Below are 26,068 nucleotides of genomic sequence, written 5' to 3' on the forward strand. Positions count from 1 at the left end.
CCCCATCTCTCCTCCTGTCCCTTCATGCAAAAGGCAGTTGAAGTGGTTTTGTTTAAATAATAGCATCAGAGCTACTTAATGCTCAGTGGGACAAGCAATCTTGGGTCTTAGAGTATTTCAGTTGGAAGGGACCTACAATGACCACCTAGTATAACTGCCTGTCCACTTCAGGGCAGACCGGAAGTTTAAGCAAATTATTAAGGGCACTGCCCAAATGCTTCTTAAACACTGACATGTAGTGCAGCCTTGAATTGAGCTGCAAAATATACTCCATTTCAGCCTCCTTTTAAGGATGGCCATATCAAGATTCTCTTTATATTGTTGCATTATTGCAAAAACTCCCTGTGATTTTTCTAGAATATTGTATTTTCTCTAATTTGCTTACAAATTACCAGTTGTTGTGGGATTCTTGTTTAATTTCCTTTAATGAATATATGGAACACTTTTTTTTAGTTTTACTCCTATAGCAGAAACTGCTTAAGCTTATAGATACAGAAGGCACTTGTCGCTTCTGGTTCTCTATGAAGCCCAGATGGTCAGGGCCCCGACTCCTCATCTATTAAGTCTTCTCAGCTAGTAAGATGATTCAGAAATAGAAGATTAGTCATTTACTGCTAGAATGCTTCAGCAGAAGATGTAGTCAGAGAAACACCAACAGAACCATGTTTTCCATCAGAAAACATGACCAGTCTGATTATGGTTGAGCTAAGCTTATTGTCTACAATGGAAGTTAATTTAGGAAAAGACTAGAAAAACTGATATATTAATTTCTGATTCTGAAGCAGCCATATGGAAACTTCTGTATACTACAGAAATGATTTTAAGAAATTATTTTAATGAAATTTCCTTCTAAGAACACTTTCTGAAAGGCTATTACCACTCTTCACTCAGCTCTACTCTATAGCAAATAGCTGTCCTGTAAAGGGAGGGTAAGGCAAACAGAATTTTGGCTTAAAAACCCACAATCTCCTTCTATTGCTATGCCTTGGGCAACTCACAGGCCTCCTCTCTTGCAGTGTGTTGCAACCTTGTACAGGTGATGTTGCAATAAGAGCAAAGTTACTATTATTCTAAAGTTAATTTGCATTCACCTGAAAATGCACATCAGTACCTGAACCTTCTTTTTAATTACACTGAGTTTTCACATTTGTTTCTGATCAAGGCCTGAATTCTGCCAATGTATAAACTTATTACATAGGCTACTGAGAAACAAAAATTAATTCAGAATTTTTAGAGCTTACACAAAATAAGGAAAATTACTTCTCTGAAATAACACATACAGCTCTTAGGACAGCACTGCTCAACTGATAAGGCCAGTTAAAATTTCACATGGAAATAGCTTTTCTCAAAGAAATGTAATTTTCACTGGGCTGAGTTATGACTCAAGAGCTACGTTGGCCAGACATGTATTGGAGCTGCTTCTTAGAACTTACCAAGTGTTAAGTCAGATCAATAGTTTTACACACAATAAAACCCTGATTGTTATGTCACAGATTTGAATCATTCAGATGTAGTTTTAGTTTAGGGTGTATGACCAACCACCATTATAGCAGCTTGCTAGAGGAGGGGAAGTAAGAAGGTTGTAATGGTGATTTAATGTGAATGATTTCCAGTTTCTCGCTCAAGGAAGCACGTTTTTTATACTCTAGCATGCTTTTGTGTGCCACCCCCTCCATTTGCCATGCAACTGGGATTTAAATAACTGCTGATGTCTTCCTGTAGTTCTTTTTCTGGCTATTTGAATCTTATGAAGTGTTAATAACTAACACCTTGACATAAAACAGCTACTGGAGCTACAGGCAATGCTGCTGGGCACAGGGTAAGAAATTAAAATAAATTTAAACTCACTATTTTACTCTTGCATTAAACATAGCAAGAATTATATCTGCATCAGACTATATGTACCATCACATAAAGAGTAAATAAATGAAACATTTCTTAAGCTATTTTTCAGAATTATAAGCACATAGTCCATTAGATACAAAACTGTAGATATATTAATACCTGTTGTATGGTTGAAGCAAAACTTTGAGTTGACTCCAGTACAGTTTGATTTGTTAAACAAATGCATTTATAAAAAGTGGCTCATAATTCTTCATATAAAAGCGAGCAACATGAGGCTAACTAACTTCTCCTTAAGTTCTTATCCCCACAAGATCCTCTCTTTATCTTCAGGATTATCTACTTCACTGCTAGTGAAGACACTAATACAGCCATGGTGGCTTCCTCCCAGCGAGCACAGTAATAGCAAAATGCATTAATAGCAAATCATTCACATCAAATGATACCTTTTCCTTAGCTCCATGTCAGACATATCTTCTTCAGTATAACAGCTCAGGCCAGTACCCTTGTACTTACAGAGACAGCAGCTATCAGAAAAGGATTTGGCCATGCAAATAGTGTTTGAGTGAGAATCATTTTGACCTCTTTTGTTTGATTTGACTGCTTGAGATACAGGTACACAAGAGAAACGGGAGATCCTCTTAAGATACTACTCACTGTAACAGCTTACAAAACACAACAGCAGTGTTTTAGTTATGATGGTTGAGCTCCTAATGTAAAAGAGGAGGCTTGAAGTTTAAAAGCAAGTCCCTCTTTCCCAGATGCTCCAAGTGATCTAACAGAAGACACTACCTTTCTGTATGAACTTTGTCTCACTTATCTTTGTAGTGTGTAGGCCTCCTTACCCACAGCTTTCTTTCCTGGCAAATGCTAAAAATATTGGAAGACTTGTTAAATGTTAATTTGTCATGGAATCAAACATTCCTGGAAATTAGAAGAGGAGAAATTGGCAATTAAGTCAATAAGTGATTGAGAGGAGAAGCCAGAGAGAGATACATCACAGGAACAATTCATTGTCTGGGAAATGAACTAAGATGACCCTTTCACATAGCAAATACAGTCATTACCAGTTACAGAGGAACATGTAACTGCAGAAACAGTATGCACGGGTGCCTACACATTATGAAAAGTTATATAAAGCTTCACTAGTTTAGCACTGAAAAAGCCTACAGAAGTTAAATCATATTTTTTTATGTCAAATACTTCAGTTTTTTTAAGGTGCATGATTGACAGTTGGTATCTTTGGAACAAAGAAGTAGTGAACTGAGAGACACAACATTACTTTGTGTCCCTCCTTCCAAAGAGCAAGATGAAGGCACTTTTCCAGGCTGTAAAAGACCATGGCTCAGACCTCAGGTCAACACCCATGACACATGCTGTAGGCTATTCTGCAAAGAGTTATTCCATCTCTGTTACTAATACTGGTAGAACTTTGCACTGAAACAAAAAAATAGATAAAATTTAAGCAGAATTGTGTCAGAAGGAGACATTGAAGAGAATGCACTTAAAAATACCTGGCAACACTAAGACATGCTACAAAAGCAGTGATTCAGCTCCTGCTCTGAAATGGGTGAAATCTGGTTTTGAACCAACTTCCCTCATTCCAGGTGGACATTCTAATATTAGAGAGTTCTTGATGGAACAGAGAGCACAACTTCTTACTCTGGTATACCTGTTAAGGAAACATAAAATAAACATAATCACCGGACTGTTTCAGAAGAACAGTAACGACAAACTACTTGCTCAAATTTTGTCTTATATCACACAGGTGGACTAAGACAAGTAGCACTCAAAGTCCTTGCTACTTCTGACAATAGAGAATATGAGAAATGATTTTCAATGGATGAAAGAGCTATGCAAATAGGAACATGCAATGCAATAGAAATGGTATCATGAGTAGCAGAAAATATTTTGATAGCTTTCTCCTACAAATTTTGCTTTTTGTAAAAAAGATGCAGAAAAGTAAAACTTGAATTTTTGGTGGGTATTCTTGTTTCAGAGCCTCACTGAATCAAGAGCAGGAATGCCATGTTTTGATATATTCTAAAATAACATTGGAAACAGTTCTGTACTATTGAGTTAATTAGCCTGTTGTCTAGAAACAATATAAGGATTTTAGCAATTTTTTTCAGTCCCACTTTCCAAGTTCACTTAGAAGTTACACAGTATTAAAAAAGTAGTATTAATGGTGTATTAGATAAGCCAGGAAAAAAAATCATCTGGTATCCATGTCAAAAATTTCTAGGCTGCTCAGTTGCTGCTACGTCTAAAGTTGATTCAGTTTTGGCTGTATCTAGTTCAGGCTCATTTCAGACATGTGAATGCCTACATTTGCTTCTACTGCATTTACTCCCTAATATCTAGTTTTTAATTTTGATATTTAACAGAATTGTTTTCAAAGAAAAAGACTAAAAGTGTGGGAAGCTGAAGTTTCTAACTTCAGAACAGGTGAAACAGCAACCCTGTAGAGGTCATGGCTCCTGATCTCTAGAAAAGCAAAGTCATAAATTAATTTATTCTATATCCAGAAACTTTTTAAAAAAAAATTTTTAACCTCCTCCCCCCATTTTAAACCAAGGCTACTAAAAGAGTCTAAATTCATAGAAGCACAAGTGAAATCATTCCTTTTAATAGAGTGTCAGGTGGAAGATAGTACTCACCTATAGCACTAGGCAAGAAAGTTCTGAAGCAGGTAATTTTCCAGGAAAATATTAACCACCCCTTGATCCAGTCCCCAGTCTTGCTCACTACACTTTTGAGAATGGTGTTCTAACTTCAGGGAGATTGCCATTTTCAGCAACAGATGCACATGTAAATATTAATTACATTTATTGTGAAAACACTAAAGACACAATGTAGCTTTAACATGCTCCCACTGAGCAACTACTAATTTAATCTGAACTTCACATAGTTTATTGTGGAAATGCTGCAGACACAAATGCAGATTTAAACACAGTTCCACCACCAGCGAACACGACACTTCAAGGAAGGTCAAAAAATGGCTCTTAAAGCTAAAAAGAAGAGGCAGATGCCATTTCCCAGAAATGAAGGACGGTAAGCTCCACTGGAGCAGCTTTCATTACTGGGCTTTTCTTTGGATTGATGGTAAATGAAAAACCCAGAGCCCAGTGATTTTTCTTTTTACCTAGTTGCTCCAATCCAGGAATCTTTGGCACAGGAATTTTCCTTTGCTTTGTGACTACAAGATTACTCAGCCATTTGTTCTTAACAAAATCTCTGTTTTCTACTGTGTGGCATTTAATTACAGATTGTGTAAAGGATACTCTTGAGTGTCAAATTCTGTGTCGATAGGAGACTAACAGCATCAGGTTATTGCACTAGCTCTTTTTTAGTCTACTTTTATCTGACTAACAAACAAGGCTGTTGTTACAGAACTGGTTTTCCTCATTATTCCCCAAACTGGCCTTAATTTATTGCATTTACACTGATAAACTGATAAATATATCTACACACAAGAAGAAAGAATTTCACTGTGTTAATTTAGAAAGACGAAAAACCCCTGCCAAACTGAAAGTTATTTTAAGCATGCAGATATTCATTTCTATTTCACTCTTGCATGCTGACTAGATTTAAACCAGAGTTGCACTGCTTCTTCTTTGCACAGATGAATAAAAATAAGCCTATTTAAAAAACCTGCACCACAGAGCACAGTAGTAACACATGGCTTATTCTGTCAGTCACAACAGTATATTCTACTTCCTCATTGCTCTGTATCAGATGTGAAGCTGTAGTCACAAAACAGGGAATGTTTATATATCAAAATCTTGTGCATTAATCAGAATAAAATTATGTGTGCGTTTTAGACATCAATTAAAACCCTGACAAAATAAAAGCATTATAAAACACTGTAGAAAACTAGAACTCTTTAGACTTTTGAAAAGCAAAAAAAACTATCTAAAACCAGCAAAAAACCATCATAAAAATCGAAACATTTTTTGGGGGTATAATTCTTTGCATGCCATTCCTCCTTACAGTGCTACATAATCACTTTGCTTTTTCCTCTCATTTCAATATCAACAAACATCTGCCTACACATTAATTCAGAAAATATTAATTAAAAACTGGAAAGAATTGGAGCCTAGCACAGAGATTTAAAATGTTGTCTCTGATCATATATTTGATATCAAGTCCTAGCATGAAATTCATACTTAATCCAAGTAGTTCCTTGTTAGGAAATAGCACACATATGCTGTCAAATTATTTTCATTACAAAAGATACACAGATTAAATAGTTTAACTGAAAAGCTCTGAAGACTTCTAGGCATCAGGAGGGAAGGCACTTTTCTGGTCACATAATTCTAACACATTGGGTTTTAGCACAGCTTTGGTATTTCAATGTCACTTTCAGTTTCTACGCAAGTGATATCCACTGACTGCCCAGTCCTGAACTTCTCCACTTGCAAATAATGCAAAGAAAATGGCTCCAAATAGATTAATAGAAGCAGCAATATAGAAAACAGTCTGCCATTCTCCCACAGTATTCTGTCAAAAGGGGAAAAGAAAAAAAAAAGCCATCAGTTTGCAGGTCCACATTCAAGAAAAAGTAATTTCTAAACTGACACTATGTGCTTTGTCTATTTAAATGTAAATGTTATTCAACATGATTTCATAGCAACATAAATGCATTGTAAACATAAAAGATCAAATCAGCAGCATAGTTAATTTCAGTTTAAGAATACAACTTACACAGACAGTCCTATAAGAATTGCATTAGACTATCTGGATCATTTTTTCATCTCAGATGCAGAATGGTCATATCAAAAATCACATTTGCGCAAAGACTACACAAATTCAGAGAATGTTACTGTAAGGGGAAACACTACCTTGCTTTGAAGTCAGGTAATCCAAGAGCTAAAGTATTCTGCACTATGCAGTAAGCTATTCCTAATGACTACCATGTGGATATTCCAGAGCAATAAGCTTTTTAGCCCAAACAAGGTAGCTATCTTTTCTCAGATTTCAAGAGGAATCCTCTAAAATCTGGTATTCAAGAAAGGCCTTAAGACACAGGTAGCAAATAAACAGGTAATATCTATAGGTGTCTTAAGTTGTTGGGCTTTTTTAGTTTTGGGGAGGAGAAGGGAGGATGGTGAGGTTGGGGGGTTAATTTTGCACTACTATAACAAATCTGTTATCAATCTAACTACAAAAACTAGAGTAATACCAGAACAGTGCATTAGTATAGCATAAAAACACCAACCAACCAATCAAAAGAAAACCCTACAAAAACAAACAAAAAAAAATCCCACTTGTTAATATGTCTGAAAGAAATTGTTTGGCTATTCATGTATCAAAGAGTTTTTCCATATTATTATTAAGGAAATCATTGGAGTGATCACCAACTCTAAAGATTCAACTGTATCAATAAACCTACTTCTCTCATTTTTCTTCCTTAAAAGATTTTAGAATCATTAATATAGTTGATTAAAAAAAAAAAACAACAAAAAAAAACCCCCACAAACAGCTCCTCATTCCCTTTTTCTGCTGCAAAGCATCCTTCAACTAAAACATCTTGGAAGTCAAATATAACACTGTTCAAATTAGGTGTCTTGTGATACCAATCATAGAATGGTTTAGGTTGGAAGAGACCTTAAAGATCATCCAGTTCCACCCCCCTGCCATGGACAGGGACACTTTCCACTAGACCAGGCTGCTCCAAGCCCCATCCAGCCTGGCCCTGAACACTACCAGGAGAGGGGAAGCCACAGCTTGCCTGGGCAACCAGTGCCAGTGCCTCACCACCCTCACAGTAAAGAGAGATTACATGGCTTAGAATGTCCTAATCCTGTAACATGCATACAAACGGATGCATTATAAAAACCACACATTTGAATCTAGTTTCTCATCTGAAAAATGCTGACCTTACAACTCAACACCTCATGTAAGAGACAGATTTTAGAAAACACAAGTAAGAACTTGTCTGAATTTGCTAAAATATTACAACTGTCTCATCTAGTTGGCATTTTAACAGTTTTACCATGATAGAAACATACTTAATTTTATTCCTAGACAATATAAGGGGCAAGTCAATATAGTTTCGAAGTCCTACTACAGGTCTTCAATTTTACTTGTATTTTCCTTATCAGAATCAGAAGAATAAAAGCTAGGAATCAAGTAGTTCAGAACAATGGAACAGTATGATTTATATGTATAACACAGATTTCACTTAGAAGAAATTAAAAGACTTCCAGACTTGAGACGACAGAATTCCCATTCAATGGAGATAAAACAACCCAAAGAATAATAAGCAGACTTACATTATGAGTGAGGTTCTTGGCAATAACTGGCCCCACCATTCCTGGTATAGTAGCAAAAGTATTTGTAATCCCAAGGAGAATTCCAGCATATCTGCAAGAGAAATTGTTACAGCTGCATTTTAACTTACCTGGTTTATCAGTCATGGAAACAATTTTGCTGAACCTGATCACACAGGCCTCAGCTTGACCATGTACATTAAAACACACATATCCCACTGGGAATAGCTTGCTTTTATTCCAGTAACAACTCTCAAACAGCTTGGTACATACAGTTCTAGGGACACAGTTTAGTGGTGGATTTGGCAATGTTAGGTTAATGATTGGTCTTGATGACCTTAAAAACCGTTTCCAACCTAAATGAATCTATGATTATATACATCTCAATTTTCCAATGACTAGTTATGAAATTTAACTTAAACTACTCACAGCTTTGCTCAGGATCCTTACCCAAGCCCACATCCCCTCTGCTAAGCCACAACCAAACTGTTTGGAATGAACCCATTGGAGAAGTTAGAAAAGAAACATTGCATGCCTTGAAGGAGTACAATGGAGTGCTGTTCTGCAACAATAATAGTCTGTTCAGGTATCACTGCTGAAAAGTATCTGCCAAGAAGGCAGTATCACCAGTGGGGATGGATATCCCCACTTACATTACAGAGCATATGTTCAAAAGACCCGAGTTCAGAGTGCTGCAGCACTGCAGAGTGCTGCAACCCTTCAGCTTTCTCTGGGTCAAGTCTGAGGGTAAATTGGTCTGACTTAACCAGTTCTGCTGGTTGCCATTCTTGCAGCTCCATTCTGAAGCTTCCTGTTCCATAAACACGTTGCTCTATCACACACACGTGCATGCATATGCACCAGCAGCCATAAAAATTTGCTGGGAAAAGCTGGTTACTTGCTTAATATCTGAGTCTCAGCACCTCATCTCTAGGTAATTAAAGATCTCTCTCATAGGGGTGTTGCAATACCAAAAGTTTGAAACTGTACCGCAAGTGCAGACTTGTGAAAGAGACTGAGGAGAAATAAGAGCTAGACATTCTACAGCAAAGCTCGACCTTCCAACCACTAGAGCACAAATCCCTGCATTTCAGATTTTCAAGGCAGATTTGCTGGCTGAAGAACCATACAAAATACTAATAGTTGCAGTTTACCATAGCAGAAGGGTGTTTAGCAGAGTGAAGTCCTTACTGATATAATTTCATCTCGAAAGATGTATCACTTTGACATTTACCAAAACATGAGAATTTAACCATACAGCATTGTTACAAAAGGTTGTTATATGTATATCCAGTAAAATAATACCAGAGAAGCATGATTTTTGTTTTGTTGGGTTTTTTTCCCCTAAGAGAATCAATTATCTAGTCCTACCCTGATTTTTTTCCTGAAGGTCAATACTACATGTCAGTTTAAAGCATGGCAATGTATTTCAGACTGAGCTTTAATACCTTAGTTAAAATAATCTGTATTTTTTATAAACATAGCATATGGCCTTCTTATTTTGGGAAGTGTTTAAGAATTAATACACCTTTATGAAGCTGAATGTGAAAGTGTAAATATTTTCCTTAGGAAGAGAAGCACTTATAGCAAAATTCCATTTAAAACCTTTAGGTAGAACCAAATGCATTTTGCCTTCAACATATGTAAGCACTACAACACTGACAGAACACACTTTCAAAACTAAACATAGTTTAATAGCTTCCCTGGACACCAAAGATCTCTGGCAACCAACTGCTGGCTAAATGCCTCTGGTTATGCCCAGTGTTTCTGACATAGGTTGCACTCTTGATAATGCTCACTGTTTGATGCAGATAACTGCTATGCCACTCCCTAAGTACAGTGGGGACTCTCATATGAAATTGGAAAGCAAAAAGTGACATGCCTGTAGAACAAGACCAATAGTAAGCTGTTGGTCAGGCTCTTATGTCATAGTGGGGATAAGTGAACACAATTTGACTTGTAGAGCAGTTAAATAATAAAATCAAGAGTAAAAAAAAGTGTGAGATGTATGTGAAGTGTTCAGTGTATAACAGGAGCCATGGGAATATTACAAGGGCTCATGGTAACAGCAGTACTTAAAATTGTAATCATGGCAACATACTGATGTAGAACTTCAGAGCTAGAATAGAATACATTCTCCCCACATGAGCAATCTTGTCTCCCTCCCCCCAATTCAATACACTGATGGTATCATAATTATACATTAGAAACCAAACAGCACATAACACATATTGTTTGTCCTTCAGTATCAGTATTGTCATTCATTAGTTCTTTGGCATAATGCAAATTTTAGTAGCAACAAGAGACCCTTTGCTATTCTAGTCAACATACTTATAACCAATTAAAATAAGCATTTAAGTGCATTTTGAAATTGCTTGGAATCACTTCTGGTTACTTTAATATTTTTTGGTAAATTAAAAACAATAAATACGAAGCTCTGGGTAAACTCTTACAGAAGTTTCCTACACAATATTATGCAGACCCCATTTTCAGATTTCTACAACTATGTCAAGCATTTCCTTGAAATTGTGAATATTTTCTGTGACTATTTAATCCAACAAAGTTCAAACAGTCACAAAAAGCTGAGGGTGGGGGAGGAGAGGGGAAAGGGGGGGGGAGAAGGGAAGTCTTTTTTCTCTCTTAGATGTTTTTGTATATCTGTTTTAAAGAATTTTTTTTCCTACGACCTTTGTTACAAGGACAGGGCCCTTTTCTTCCTCTGTCTCAATCTGAACAGATTTACTGTGAATTAAAGAGTGCATGTACTGAATAGAGAATTGCTGATTTCAATAAAATAGAATCGACCCTGACCACATTCCCATCCAGGAAAGTTTTTTCGCACACGCAGACATTCACTTTTAGAGGCAATGCTGGGCCAAAGTTTCTGAGCTATCAGCCAGACACCTGCCTCTCCTGGGCTTGTAATCAGTATGCTCCCTTCAGCCTATCTGAGAGGAAAGAAGGGCTAGAGGAACTTGTCTGGTTTAAATGCGAAGGGAACAAAAGCAGGACTTTGTCGAGGGTAGGAAGAATAGAGTGGGATTTGGTCAGAGAGACCAGCAGCAGTGCATGTGGTGAATCTAATTATGCCTGCTGACGTGGATCAGCATCATGCCACATGATTCTTGTGCTTTTTTTCACCACCTAAAACATTACGCTGCCACATACAAATTTAATTGACCCTTGAAATAAACACATTAGTAATGCAGAGTGAAGTCTCTCTCAAATTAGAAAACATACACAATGTCCTAGTTCTGGAAACCTCAGCCATCAGCTGCATACAGAAGTACTTGTGCATGTGCCTCCTCACAGAGGGGGTGATTTCCTTTTTCCTGTGACAGCTCTGTTGCACTCAGTGGAAAGGATGAATTGTACTGACTTAATGAGCACCATTTAATATTTTATTTCACTTCACTTGCTCAATGTAGGGACCTGAGCCTTGCTTTCTGCATACTATTCAGCTGTTGCAAGTAGAATTTTAATAATCCCAAATGCTTCCAGTACAGCTCTTCACAATATTCGTTTATTTTCACAACACTCTTGAGAGATGGGAGTGACAATGTGATGCCCAGCCTACAGATACGAGATTGAAACATAGGCTAAGAATGTATGCGCCTACCAGATTGCTTGATTTGAGATCCTCAGGATCTCGTTTCAAGAGTATTTAACAGCAGTATTCATGTACTCAAAGCACAGCTCCACTGACTTCTGTCTGCATTCTGAGTAATACCATTTTTGCAAAACAGAACTTAATAGTTTGAAGAGGCATACAAAACCAAGCAATAAATCAGCTAGGCCTCAATCAGTTTCACTGAATCCAACATTAGTTTCTCAGATGAGATTTTTAAGCTTGGACTTAATGAATGAATGCCAGTCTCAATATAGTGCTCAGTCATTTCTAGAGTGGGATCCATCCTGTGCACTGTGCGAAGAAAAGGGTCCGCTGCAGGGGAATATTAAAACAATGACAAAATACCAGCTTGTGATGCACAGAGAAAAAGAGGTAAATCAAAACTACACAGATACCCCAGTTCTGCCATTAAGTAACTTAATGTTACTTAGTAATGTCTTTTGACGTTAATGCTTATGTTTTCTATTTTTAAACACAGAAGCATAAAAATAAATAACTCCAACTCTTAGCCAACATTTGACAATTTTTGGAAACTAAATGTTGTAGTTCTGCAAAACTAAGCTTGAAACAGAAGTTGTATAATGGCCCACAATACCTCAAGATGCACCACTTCAAATACATTTTCTAAATTTGCAATTCTACTTGATTTAAAAAAAGTCCATCACAGAAGCTTTCATATTCAGGTCATAGCAAAAGCTTTTTATAGCTGGCCATTGACACCGTTCCTCTTGCTTGCTACGTAATCTCACCTGCCAAGAGTAATAGGGCTCCTACTATATCATATCCATCTGTTAAGTCAAAACTTGTCCATCACTGTGGACATGACCACCATCCTTCCAACTGGCAAAGCCTGGATTCCATCTTTAATTTGGACCTCAGGTCTCACATATTAGTTGTCCAGATCTTAAGAATTTATTTTGTAAGTAACATGGTATTTTCCCCTCTTCACTTAAACTTACCCTTACATTTTACATTCATTTACACTTTTAATTTTACACTTTACTACAGAATACACATGAGCAGAACCAAATGATTTCTAAGTCATTTGCTACTGCAAATAGGCAAATGAATGACAAAGCAAAGTACTTGACTTTTATTAGTGCAAAGAATGCTTATGTAGACTTTCAAAAGAATACACACATACATGCTCTTTAGAAAACTGAGTGATCTGTCAGTTTCTGCATTTGTAACACACTGGAGAAATTATAGGCTGAAATCTAACTTTCCATTCTTAAAAGTTAGTCACATAAGAGTAATGTTACCTACTGATAGTGGGTTACCTACTGATAGTGGGTCACCTACTCCTACCAAGGTTTTAATACCAGTGTTTAGAATGTTTTTCCAATGCAAGTGATTAACTGTACCACAATGCTTAAATATGGTAACATTCATGCTAAAGCTTGATGTCTTTGATGGAGAAATATAAGAGTGAAAAATTTATTTATACCATACTGTTCCAATGACTCTGTCCTATAAACACAAACAGGACAAAAATCTAGTAAATGTAAGTACAGGAATTATATGATTTATTACTGCAGGATCAAAACTTTAATTATTCTAAACTGTTGTTCATGTCATACCCTCTGCCAAAATTGCACATTTTGCAAATAGAGTGCTTAATACTGAGTCAATGTCAATGTTTCCATTCCAGGTCTGTACAGCACATGGTCCACAGCTAAGTCTCCAGGCACCCCAGCAATAAAACAGCCAAACAACTACGGTCATAAATGTATCACGTGCACTAAAAATAGTTTCACCAATACTTACGAAGGTGCTATGTCCAGATGGTTTATGCTGTAGCCAGATGTACAAAATCCTCCTAGTGTTGTTGATATGGTCACGAATGCAACAGCCAGTGCATAGTTGCAACCTATGAATCCAGCTGCTACTAAGAACACTGCAGGTCCAATCATTCCTTTAAGATAGAAATCTTAGAATCAATAGACTTCTCACATGAGGCACGTTAAGAGACTCCCAGCTGCGTATACACCACCACCTAGTGTACAGAATCCAGCACTGCACTACATGCATTACAGCCTGTAACGAAGAGATGAGTGCCAGTCTGTTGCTGCCTCAGGAAACGGTAGCCAGACCAGAAAAATCCCACTCCAGGTGCAAAAAATTAAACTTCAACTAGATAAAAAAAAAAAATAACACACAGATACTTAAAGTGACTTCACAAAATTTATCTCCTTCCTTTGCCAATTTAAAGCACAGCTAATTACTTTGCTTCATGATTAAAGTCCCTGAATTAACAGTTTTAAGTGGTTATATTTCAAACTTTCAGCATGCAAATCTAATAGAAAAAAAAAAAACCCAAACACAATAAAACAACAAAAACCAAACCAAAATAAACCTCAAACATGGTGGGGTTCCTGCTTGTAAAGTTAGGAAAAGCATGACTGATTTGGTGTGGTGTTTTCCAAAATATATTCTGCTTTATCTAGCTCTTCATGATGCAATTTTGGGCATCTTGTGATTTAAAAATATGTTTTTATCTCTCTTAGCCCTTGGTCTTTGTATTCTTTCTCGACTGTCTTTAAGAAAGCAACATCTTTTCTCTTATAAAATTATAGAAGCCACACTGACACTGGTAGGTGAACAGTACATTCTAAACAAATTATCCCCAATTTAACTCTCCAGGTTTCAGGAACAAACCCTGACTTCTGAAGACCATAATAAAGTGGAGCTGTAAGAGGTCAAACAAATGCATATACATATATGCATGTATTTATCCTGCAGGCACATTATAGAATGAGTTTTGTTTTACATTTACAAGATCTGCACATCTGGTAATATCTATACTGGAGCCTGCTATACAATTTAGAAAACCCAGTCTAGCTTTAGAGATGCTGCATCAGGTACTGGAAAAACAGCTTAGCAGCCATCATGAGCTAGTGCATGCTGCTTCCTGTTTGCAGTGAGCTTTGATACCCATTTCTTATACCATAGCCCATTTATAGGACTCTACTGTGATCTCTGCAAACAGCTCCAAGGACATCCTTTTGTTGATGAAGCCAACTTAAGTACAGCTTTCCCTAACACAACTGCTTGTCTCCCCTCAGTTATACATACTTGGGTGTAAGGCCCTGCAGTAAACTGGGTCATCAAAGTGGTGTAGGATTTAAATTAAAAAAAAAATAAAGATTAAAAGAAAAAATCTTGAGAACTTAGTAAAGAGCAGCTTTAAAGAAAGCAGCTGACTTAGCAAAATTGAGAAGGCAGCAAGGACGGGCATACATAAAGCAGACTGCACCTTGTGTGGATCCTGTGCCTCATCTCTTTTTTTTATTTTTTCCTTCTTTCTCCTGCTCCCTCTTTTAATCAGCAGTCAACTTCTTTATCCTAAATACAGCATTTTCTCTGTATTCAATAATAACCTGGCGCTGTTGATTTCTTGGTGATTTCAGATCATCTCTCCTACCAATTAGTCAAGACCATTTTGGGTTCTATTTGGTCTTCCAACCCTGATAGCAACTGTAAATTTTGCAAGAGTATTCCTATTCGGTTACTTAAATCTTAAATAAACAGAACACTGAACACCACAGGGCTGGTAATAAGCTTATGCAGAACACTGTCTTGTCTCAGTTTGAGAAAGCAACTTATAACGGATCATTCTGTCAAGCAGTTATTACTTTTTTTTTAAGGGAAAAGATCTACTCTTGGCAAATTAATGTACAAATAAAGCTGCTCCTCTCAAGCCACGCACAATCCTGCCTAGCCTCATAGCAGAATGTCACACTACTTTCCCAAGCCCTTAATTTTTTCCCAGATTGATACTATAATATGTTTGAAATAGAGGTGATACTTGCACCTACCTATTAGGGTAAAACATCTGCGAACACAAACAGTGGACAAGTTCTGATTTTGCCGTAAGTAATCAGCAATTTGCCCAGACAGAATTATACATAACCAGCAGCCAAAATAAGGTAGGGCAGACAAAAACCCATTCTGTTAAGGAGAAAAACAAATAAGAGACAGTTAAAACACTGGAATACTTTCAAAAACACCACTTGTCCAATGACTTCCTTAGTTTTCCTTTTCCTTTTTAACTGGAAATGTTCTCCTTTATGAGCGAGCAAAGTAGTCATAGATAGTATTTCAGAAAACATAAAACAAGCTATAAAATCTGAAGCAATCATACAAATCATACAACAGAGAAAAATATTTTTATAGTTACTGTTTTAAATCAGAGCAGTTAAAAATAAGTAATATGCATCTTCAAAAGCTACCATTAAGTTAAATGTCAAATAAGTCCTTAAAAAACAGTGGAAATTAGAAGGCAAGCATTATTTTCAATGCATCTGCCTGACTGTGGGGGTTTATTTTACCATTTTCCAATGGTAAATATTCAAATCCAATATCCAAAATCCATTTACCAATACCACTATGTATTTATGTTCCAAGGTTCTTAAACAGGTTCCTCTATCCTAAACAGCATGGAAGATCTCTACTATTTGATTTCTTCAATTCAGAAGAAAGTGATCATTTTATTTCTCTTACCTCCTGTGCATCAAATCGCAGGATCTCCTTCATGTATGTAGGCAAGAGTGTAAGGAGAGTGTAGAAAGTCCAGTTATAAGAGAAGTGTGCCACAACGATAGCCCAGAGTGGAAGGGACTCCAGTATAGGTCTCCAGGGAACAGATTTTTGTGTAGAAAGCTAGCAAGCAGAAGACAGAGAAAAAGAGAAGAGAAGGAGTGATCAGGACATTGATATGAAGATTTGCTAAACACAGTGTTTCGATCCTACCCAAATCTATGTTGACAATTCATTCTGAAGGACATACAGTGACTTGCATCTGTTGACTGAGACTCATCAGCAGTGATGTATTGTGTTCAGTTCTCACCGAATGTATGTTACCGCTCTGTTTTGTATCTACTTATAGTAAGATTGCATCTATTTTGTAATCTTATTATTGTAAAGTAAGACAATTACTTTACGTTTTGTAATTAGAGTTTCAAAAAGTATGTATTCCCTTATTGAGATTTGTTGCCTCCAGCTTTTACTATAAATGATTATTTAAAGCCACGCCTCATGTGTTCATTTAGCTAAATCTTTCCTACTCAATCCTAGATATCAAGTTTGGTCTCTCAGACAGCCTCACAGGTTGTATATGCATACCCCCAGTTACAGGAATAACTGTTATGCACACTTCAGGAACTGGCTCATAAGCATTTTAAGAATGCTTTCTCCATTAACAGTGATCACTTTCTTACTCTAGAAGACACATGAAGGGGAAAAAAGTTGTAAAACATTGTGTTGTAAAGTTTAAAGCCAGTATACAAGCCTGGATCTAGATTAAAGAGAACTGGTAGACTTAAACTTTTTATTTAAGAAGCATTTCAACAGTGCCTGTGACAAATGGCATTATGATAAATGCTTTGTTTGATTACTGATTGTTTCTCACTTACACAACTGCACTATATTTTTATTTTTTGTTTGACAAATTCTGCCTCTACCTGAGATTAAGGATGTTTTTCTAGACATCAGAGCATGACACTAATGACAGTATTAGTGGTTGGTGTTTTTACTTTGATAAGTATGACTATACCAAAATGCTGTACCTGATCTTTTAGAGAAGAGAGTATATATTCCCTTTCAGCATGTGAAATTCTCCGGTGAGTTTCTGGTGTATCACTAACCAACCACATCCAGAAGAACCACCATAGTACACCAAGTGCACCTATTAATTGGAAAAGATGGGCAAAGAGATAGAAATAAAAACATAAGCAATTATATTGGGTGATTAACATACTCAGATGATTTATTTAGAAGTCTTTTTTTCCAAATACCTTAATTTTAATTAATAGTATTTTTCTATCTACTTACAGACAGTAGTTTCCCAAAGTGGCTTAACAATGCACATTTAGAGGCAATAATAAAGAGCAGGAAAGCCTTTTGTGTGTGTGTGTGTGTGCGTGCGCGCGTTCAGGTTTTCTCCTTTCCACTTGGAAGTGCCTCATACAGCAAGAAAGTTGCATACACATCCATACTGTGTTTTTATCAGTCACACTGAACAGCTACAAAGGATATGGCTCACCCAGAGGAAATAAAAAAAAATCACATTAAGTTTAATCACAAAAAATACCTTGTGCGCATAAACAGAACATGACTATGTACAGCTTAATGGATGTACCAATACTCCTCTTTATTAAGGCAACCCCAGAACTGTCACTTGAAAAAGGTAACTTTCAACAGTTGGCCCAAATCAACTGTACTTACACATAAGATCATACCTTATTTCATTTTGTCCAACCCTTTGCTCTGAACCTACAAAAATTGGAGGTGGTTCTGCTGAGAAAAGTGTAACCCTTGTCTTTTATTCCAATCCTCCCATCCCCATGCAGAATATGAAATGGCTCAGACATATAAATAGAGCTATAAAAAGCACCAGTTACTTCTATGGTATAGTGTTAGGAAGTATTTTCTGTGCTTGAGCTTCTTCTAGAACATAACTCACAGTAAATATTCTATGCCTTGCATTTTGGGCATTCCTTCCTTCTCTGCTAGAGAGATTTTCCACACAATTTCCACTTAAACCAGAAGTAACTTTTCACATGTTCTTTCATTCACAGTATAAGTTTGTTTCTGGGATTAAAGCTATTAACTCAATTTCACACTTCAAATAAGAAATTTCAGCCTCTTATTTCCACGTGGTGGGAGAGCTAAGAGCATTTGATTTATGCCAGCTTTTGTCCAAGTCAGAGACAGCTTTGCTCACTGAAAGCAAGGCTTACAAAGCCACACACAGGAATCTACTTAGCTTTAAATATCTCTAATTTCCCAGGAGGAATAAAATAGCAACCATACATGCAAAAACATTTTTAGAACTTGAAGCAAGTTTTGTAATATACCATGCTTTCAAAAAGAATATGGATTGTACTTTAATAATAATAACCCTCCCCACCACTTACCAAATATGTAAAACACGTAAATCCAGTTCATATAGTAGCAAATTAAACCAGATAGTGGCAAAGAGACAACAGTTCCCAGCTGTGCACCTATGAGTAGAAAGCAAAACAAAGTGGAAAAACAATAATTAGGCCTCCTATAGACCACTTAAGCTAAGTGGCATTTCACAGTTATTTCCTTTTTCTGTAATTAACCATGCAGAAAAGAAATTCTTACCACCACTAGAGGGCCGCCATTTCACCTCAAAGAAACACAAGCACAAGAAGATGCTTTGGCAGCTCCGAGACACAAGACCCTTTATTTATAGTATCTTGTATTAATTAGTTACACAGTAACTCTTTGCACCACTTTATACCAAAGTTACACTGAAGTTTATACTTTGTTGCAGATTGATACCTTTTCTCAGGGTTATAAAAGCCATGAATGAATGAGCATAATGAATGCTAAGCAAGATTTAATTCAATGTTATGCTTTCCAGATTAAATGCCAATTAAAATTTATAAAATAAATCCCTTTGATTTAAGACAATCCTCCCTGTTACTGCAGTAAAAATGTATAATCGCATTATCAGTGTGGGAATTTCTCACCTGCATATGAAATACTAAGAAGCTTGCTGCGTTCCAGTGGAGGAGCCCAAGAAGACCACATCGAATGCATAGCTGGGAAGGTAACACCCTAGAAAACAACACTGAATACTGTAGAAATGCAACAATCTTAGAACTACTTCGACTTTGCGTATTTCAAAGCATATTTCATTAAAAAACAGTACAGTATGTTAGTCACTTGTTTAGTAAGAAACCACTTTTTAAAAGCACACAAGGCATATGTGTAAAGAAGCAAAATTAATTTCTCCTGATTTTGATTCTATATGTACTGGAAAAGCTACAAGGATACAAACAATACTGTTCTGAGCTCCAGGTTTCTAACAAATGAGGAGGAATAGGTCTTGTTTTGTCTCAAACATCTTTACAAAAAAACCCCAACCTTTTCTTATTCAAACAGCTTAAGCTAGAATACAGGGCAAATGTTTTAGTTGTTAAGAAAAGATAAAACTAAGCTATTTAAAGTGAAGCAACCCTTACACTACCGACACCCACAGGGTCTAATGCCCACAGTTTATTAGTATATAATTCAGGTACATTTTCAAGTTACAGAAAGCATTACCTCTCCCAATCCTTCCAAGGCTCTAACCGCTATGAGGTAGCCAACTCCCAGATTTGCAGCTAGGGGAGTAAGCAAAGTGAATACAGAGGTGCCAAAGATGCCAAACCCCAGCAACAGTTTTCCTCCAATTTTGCTTGCAAGATATCCTCCTGGAATCTGAGTAATGATATAGCCATAGAAAAAAGAACCAAGGATCCATCCCTGAGTATCAGCATCCCAAGAGTATTTTTCTCCCTAAAAAGAGGGGAGAGGATGTGGGGAAAGCAAGAAGTAAGTTTAAAACAGCAGTTTTTTTGTACATATTTACATAACTTTGATCTATCATTTAGTTCTTTATACCTAAATTACAAATCTTTCCTGGCCTCTTCCCTAGGGTCTCCTTTCTCTACACACATCTATACTGCAATGAAAGTTGTGCTGAAAGCTAATTCAGGTAGTTTACAGTCTGTCCAGACATATCTAGTGCAACTATGAAAATTACCACAACATGAAATATAAGTGCTTGTGCAGTTACTCCATTTTGAGTTCTAAGCAACTTGGGTTAGATAACACAGGCACAGATTATGTACTCTGCTTGAGAGTGAATCCCACTTCTGTGTCACAGTGTGGACATTCTGTCACGCTCTAGAAAATGGCTTTTCCTGAAGAAAGTTATGGACAGAAAAGCAACGGAAATGTAGATGCTTAAATTTAATGTTAAGGAAAAGAACAGCCAAGGACAGGACTCACAAGGGTAAGTGGATGAATGGCAAAAGCACAACAGAGGGAAGATGAGTTTGGCAGACAAAGAAATAAAAGCAGAGAGAGACTGAAGCTATAAAGGAAGTCAGCAAGAAGACATAAACTGTTGCCCAATAAAGTGGTTTTGAAGTCTGGGATCTTTTCCAAAAAATCCTATTTTATTGGCATCTAAGTGAGCAGCATACATTTCATGGAAGTGATGAGACAGAATCTTCTTCCTATAAAGTCTGCAGTCATAATTTGCTCATGATAAATAATAAATTACCTCTAAACAAGCAAACAAAATGAAGGCAGGGAGATGGTATAAGTGCTCAGTAATAAGCTTCAATTATAAGATGAGATCTACACAAGTTTGAATTTACAAAGTTGGTGTGTGGTTTGGGGTTGTTTTTTTTGTTTGTTTGTTACATTTTAAAGCATTTTTTTATGTCCAACAGTTCTGTTTAGCTAAAAAAAAGTGATTTTTAAGGATTACTGGAAGAGAAGTCAGAGATAAAGGATATAAAGACAAGAATTATGATCTGAGAAATAGATCATAGAAGTGAGCAGAAAAATATAACATGTTAATTTGTAATGAAATTTCATTTCATTGAGACTACAAAACCCAGGCAAATATGGACAGCAATGAGAACTGTGACGCAGATGTAACAGTTTATCACTGGCATATAAAACAGTGACTCACAGATCTACAAGGTCAGATTAGCTAATTTGTAAGGAACAGCACACAAAAGATGTACGTAAAAAAAACCCCTGACCTTGAGCACAGACTTCTAAATTAGCTAGTCAGTTTAAGGTTATTTTTTAGAATAGCTTTAAAAGAACAGCTGAAAAGGCCATACGGTAAAAAGCAGCCTGTTCTCTTGCCACCCAAGTATAAGTCATCAGTCACAGACTTTATTAAAACAACTTTACGTGCCACATTACAGGACAGTATGTTTGAGACCTCACCGTTGTGTTGCGAGGAACATTTATGGTGGAAGAGTGCTCTGGACACACATTGGAAGTCGTATTCTTTGCTAAGCTTGTGTTAGATTCTACCATATCCACCAGAGCAACACTCAGGTTCACACGTAATGCATACAGGAGGAAGAACCCAAAAAAGGCCAGTAGTGCTAGATTGTAGCGAGCTGAGCAGCACGCAGGAACTGAAATGAGAGTAAATGGAAACATTTTGTTTTAACAGAACCTAACCAAATACGAGCAACAAGTAAGCAATTTTCACTAATAATCTCAGAAATTTATGGGTGACAAAAAAATAGGCAAAAAATAAGCTAGCTGTTCTAGTCTTAAGGGGTGTATTCAATAGAGGTAGAGGGTGGGAAAAAAAAAAACCAAAAGCCCGCTTTTCTACTGATGTGCAAAGCAAATGTAATTCTGGTTTAGAGAACTGGCAGCTACCTGCACAAAGTGGGGCTGCAGTGGAAGTGTGGTGTGTGGTCTGCAAAAACAGATTTAGAAACATGGTTTCAAAAGTACTCTACAAAAGACAGCTTTTTTTTTTTAATTAGAACTTCACACTAAAAGAACATCAAGATTAGTGGGAAGCCTGTCACATATGTGAAAACAAATCAAGAAAAACAAGGGCTCTCAGTGTTAAACAGCCACTGAGATTCTAGGCCATCTTCTAGGACAAGTCTTCCTTCTTTAAGTTTGCTTATAAAGTCATATGCATTTGCTGACAGCTGCCAAACAGAGAAAACTACCAGAAAGGGGAATGGCAAATACTGTGGTGGCACCATGAAACAGCAAGTTTCTCAGCTGCCCAGTACATCACTCTGCCACAGTCACCACACAATAATGAAGGTAACAAAGAAAAACGAGTCTTAGATTCATCATAAAACCTGTGTTGTGGCACTAAGTTGATTCTGTCAGCTGTTTAAACAGATACATCAGACTTTGAACTGCAACACAGTTATTGATTCCCTTCTACAGTAGTATACAACAGCATTTGGTAGAGATTGTTTATCAGAGTTGAACTGTAACTTGGCCAGCACATCACCACTGGCAATGAATTTTGTATGTATACAAAATACAGTTCAAGGCCTGCAGATATTCTTTATGAACTGGGAATGCCTGAACCTACTGAACAGAAATGTCAGTGTTGAGAAACTACTTGAAGAATCTGCTGAATTTACAAATAGCTAGGGGTGGAGTTTTCACTCTTGTGAAGAAATTATGGTGCTAGTGGAAAATTTCATAACCTGGATGTCTGAAACTCCAGGAGGGTTTGGGATCAGCACCTGCAGGTATTACACCATTCTACAGTGATCTCATCTTTCTCTGACTATTTAGAATTCATAAGACAAATAAAACAAAGATATCTATGAACAACAGGATTGACTGGAACTTCATCTGCTACTGCAGTATATTTCTTGACTGGATCCTCTGATCTGCAGTAAGAAGCTAAATAAATGCCCTGTAGATAAGCTATCTACTGTCCCCTTCCCAGTAACTTCCTTGAAACAAGGAATAAGCCTATGTGATTTTGTATTTTTCAGAAGGGGCACCAACAGAGCCTATCTGCAAGACTGTATTTTTCAAGACAGCAGTAGAACTTACCTATTTTTGAAGTCTCTAACCCTGATCAACCTTATGTGAAGCTCATTATGGCTGCACAAGTTGTTAAAATGACACAGAGATGCTGTATTTGCTGTGTTCATTTAGTAAATGAGTAATAAGTGACATTACTGTACGAAGACGCAAAATGCCTTCCAGAACTGCAATAATTGCAAGTGTTGCCTCAGCAGAATAAGAGAAAGGTATATCCAATTTTTAAGTGACATGAAGGAAAGCAGCCAAGGTTTTATTTCTTACTTTAAAAACAATAAGTACCAAGAGCATGAAGTGCTTACTGAAAAAAAAACAGTTAAGCAGCTTCATTGTTCTTTATTGTTCTTTAAAAAGCAATTTGCTGTAAGTATAAAAAGCATAGTCATATAATTTATAACAATGAATATAATTACAAGTAAAGTTATTTAACCTTTCCACTGCCTGTATTTTTTGGAGTTAATATAATAATAATAATAATAATAATAATAATAATAATAATAATAATAACAGGAGGCTGAATATCACACTGATGATGTAACCGTTCCTTGGAAATGCAGATTAACTGGAACAACCATTACTATTAGTTTGGAAGCCTCTTGCTGCTATTCTCCTTGTTTAGAGAGGAGCTCCACAGGATAGATGTGCAAGAACTTACGATCATTCATGTCAGATTTTTTCAACCATAAATAGTTTATCATAAAAATCTATAAGCATGCAGATCTGCAAGTCTGAAACAAATGACTGCTAAATTATTGCTTCCCTGTCTTTCCACCAAGTGCATTTGCAATACCTGAGAATATTAGATCAAGTTAACAGAAGATTAAAGAAGATTCCAGATGCATTTCAGTCATCCACCTCTTCAGGAAGTTGCTATAATCAAAAAGACACAGACATTCACCCCCTTACCCCCCAATGTTCAAGGTAGCTAACCACGATGTTCAAGGTCTTACCTTGATTGGTAGCCTTGGGTCCTACATCTATAGTTAATTCTGATTTAACAGGCATGTTTTATAATAGTGCAACTATAGCTGAAGAAGATTTTTCAACTGCAGTTAAGGAAATGCAGGTCTGTGCTGCAAGTTGGATGGCAGTTAAAGGAAGTTGCTCTTCTGCTGTATTCTTCCTTGTGGGCGAGGTGAACCACCTCAGCTGGATCATGATGTATTGTGCAAACTTAAAATTTATTGCTTCAATAACTGACTTGAACTAAAATTTATCTTTCTGGCACTTTAAAATCATTCATGGTTGGACTCAATGCTCTTTAAGATCTTCTGCAGCCTAAAGATCCTATGATTTTGACAGCAGTCCCTCTTGCTTCAGTTACATGTTTTCCAAGTAGGTCAGAGTATTTTTGCATGGCATACCAAAAAAAAAAAAACAAAAACCCAAAACAAACCAACAAACGAACCCTTAAAATCTCACATTACTCTCACAGTTTGTACATTCTGGGAAATAAAACAGCACAGGCAACCACTTCCATAACAAGCAATCTGGTTTCTTTTAAACAGATAACCACTTGCAGATCAGTTATCTGTTTAAATTCTGCCTTAAAGTGAAATTCTGCCATAACCTTTGAGGACTCCAGCGGTCATTAACAATTAAACCAGCGCTTAAGCTGGAGTTTCCCACTTGTCTCCACAGAAAAGACACCGAGCCAAGGGCAGGTACTCACACCCCAACTCGGGAAAGGGGCTGCCCGCCGGTTCCCACCGGAACAAAGCTCCAACCCCCGTCAGGACACAAGTTTGCCCTAACGCTCTCTGACACCGCCGCGTCCCGGAGATCAGACACATCTAACGGCACGGGGCAGAAGATGAAGCCCCAAGGCCACGGTGGCCGCCGCCGCGGGACACAGGGCGGCCGTTGTTGCTGTAACAGGGGATCGCGGGCGCCAGCCAGCAACTTCTGCGGCAGGAGAGGAACCGGCCCCACCGGGAAGCTCTCGGCCCGGGCTCCATGGCAACGCGACGCCGCGACACACGGGGCGCGGCACAGCCGCGGAGGCGCCGCAGCCCTTCCCTGCCCGCCCTCCACGGCACCACAGTCCTCCGCAGCCCTGGGCCGGCAGGCCCGCAGAGAGGCGGGGGCTCGGCTGGGCACGGCCCGCCGGAGCAGCTGTCCCCGGTGCCACCTCTCGCTCTTCTCACCCGTGTCGAGCTGGGACTCTTTCAGCAGCGGGGTGCGGTCCTCTCCCTCCTCGGTATTCACTTCGCTGCCACCCGGACCGCCCATCGCTCCCAGCGCCAGGCTGCTGGCCGCCACCGCGCCACAACCCACCCGCCCCGCTCTGTCCCAAGCAGCTGCAGCCTCCGGCGGTCATATGACGAATGTTGCCGGGCGGAAACGGCTTCAGCCACAGCACAGCACCACTCCGGCGGCCATCTTTGGTGAGGGCAAAGGCTGCGCTAGCCCGCCCATCTGCAGCGCGAACAGCCCCGCCTTCCCTCTGTCCCTCCTGCGGGGTGAGACTGATGGACACACTGACAGACAACCGCGGGTGCTGCTGTGCGGCCTCTCAGCCGTTTTGGGAAAAGCACCTCATTTAGGACAAATCTCATCCGGCGAATTACGCCTTCCCTTCCCCGGGCCGCCTACCGCTTCTGTGGCAGCCGCGGGAGGAGGTGGCTGTGGCTGTGTGAGCTTGGCTCTGGTGCAGACGCTCTAGGTTGTGCATTGCAAAGGAACGGCGGGGCACAGAAACGCAATATGTTGAGGGCTCCTCGGTGCGATGGCAGGAGCCGTGGTGCTGCTACCATGTATGGCTGTGAGTGGGCAAAGGCGAGGAGCATCTCGGGCAGATGTGCCCGAGAGGTGTGGCAGCCATGTCCAAACGGGGGAGTATTTGCTGTGCAGGTGCTGGGTTTCTCTGTAAAATGCCCAGCCACTTGAGCACCATCACATCAATCATGACAACAATAAATTGCAGCATCTGCAGCACGGGGACTTTTTA

The 26,068-nt window shown here is 38.2% G+C and overlaps 1 protein-coding gene across 2 annotated transcripts; it reads right to left on the reverse strand.

Moving 5' to 3' along the window:
* Window positions 1–4,654: 4,654 nt before the first annotated feature.
* Window positions 4,655–25,413, reverse strand: SLC17A5 (solute carrier family 17 member 5). Of its 2 annotated transcripts, none has more exons than XM_031052775.2 (11): window positions 25,266–25,413; window positions 21,517–21,713; window positions 19,828–20,061; window positions 19,251–19,338; window positions 18,666–18,752; window positions 17,316–17,434; window positions 16,252–16,410; window positions 15,567–15,699; window positions 13,516–13,663; window positions 8,121–8,211; window positions 4,655–6,345 (listed from the first exon to the last, which is right to left on the reverse strand). In XM_031052775.2, the coding sequence occupies exons 1-11, from the start codon at window positions 25,348–25,350 to the stop codon at window positions 6,208–6,210; spliced, it is 1,479 nt and encodes a 492-aa protein (XP_030908635.1). In that variant the 5' UTR covers window positions 25,351–25,413; the 3' UTR covers window positions 4,655–6,207. The 2 variants fall into 2 exon arrangements, with proteins under 2 accessions (XP_030908635.1, XP_005153222.1); XM_005153165.4 differs by lacking the exon at window positions 25,266–25,413 and adding an exon at window positions 24,069–24,299.
* Window positions 25,414–26,068: the final 655 nt, after the last annotated feature.

This window comes from Melopsittacus undulatus, chromosome 3, assembly GCF_012275295.1.
Source record: "Melopsittacus undulatus isolate bMelUnd1 chromosome 3, bMelUnd1.mat.Z, whole genome shotgun sequence".
Lineage (NCBI taxonomy): Eukaryota > Metazoa > Chordata > Aves > Psittaciformes > Psittaculidae > Melopsittacus > Melopsittacus undulatus.

Coding starts and splice junctions, on each gene's coding strand:
- SLC17A5 (XM_031052775.2), bottom strand. CDS start 25,350: ATGGGCGGTCCGGGTGGCAGCGAAGTGAATACCGAGGAGGGAGAGGAC. Junction 20,062..21,516: donor ATGTTCCTCGCAACACAACG/GTGAGGTCTCAA, acceptor CCCTCTTTTTAG/GGAGAAAAATACTCTTGGGA. Junction 16,411..17,315: donor TCTCTTCTCTAAAAGATCAG/GTACAGCATTTT, acceptor TCTGCTTGCTAG/CTTTCTACACAAAAATCTGT.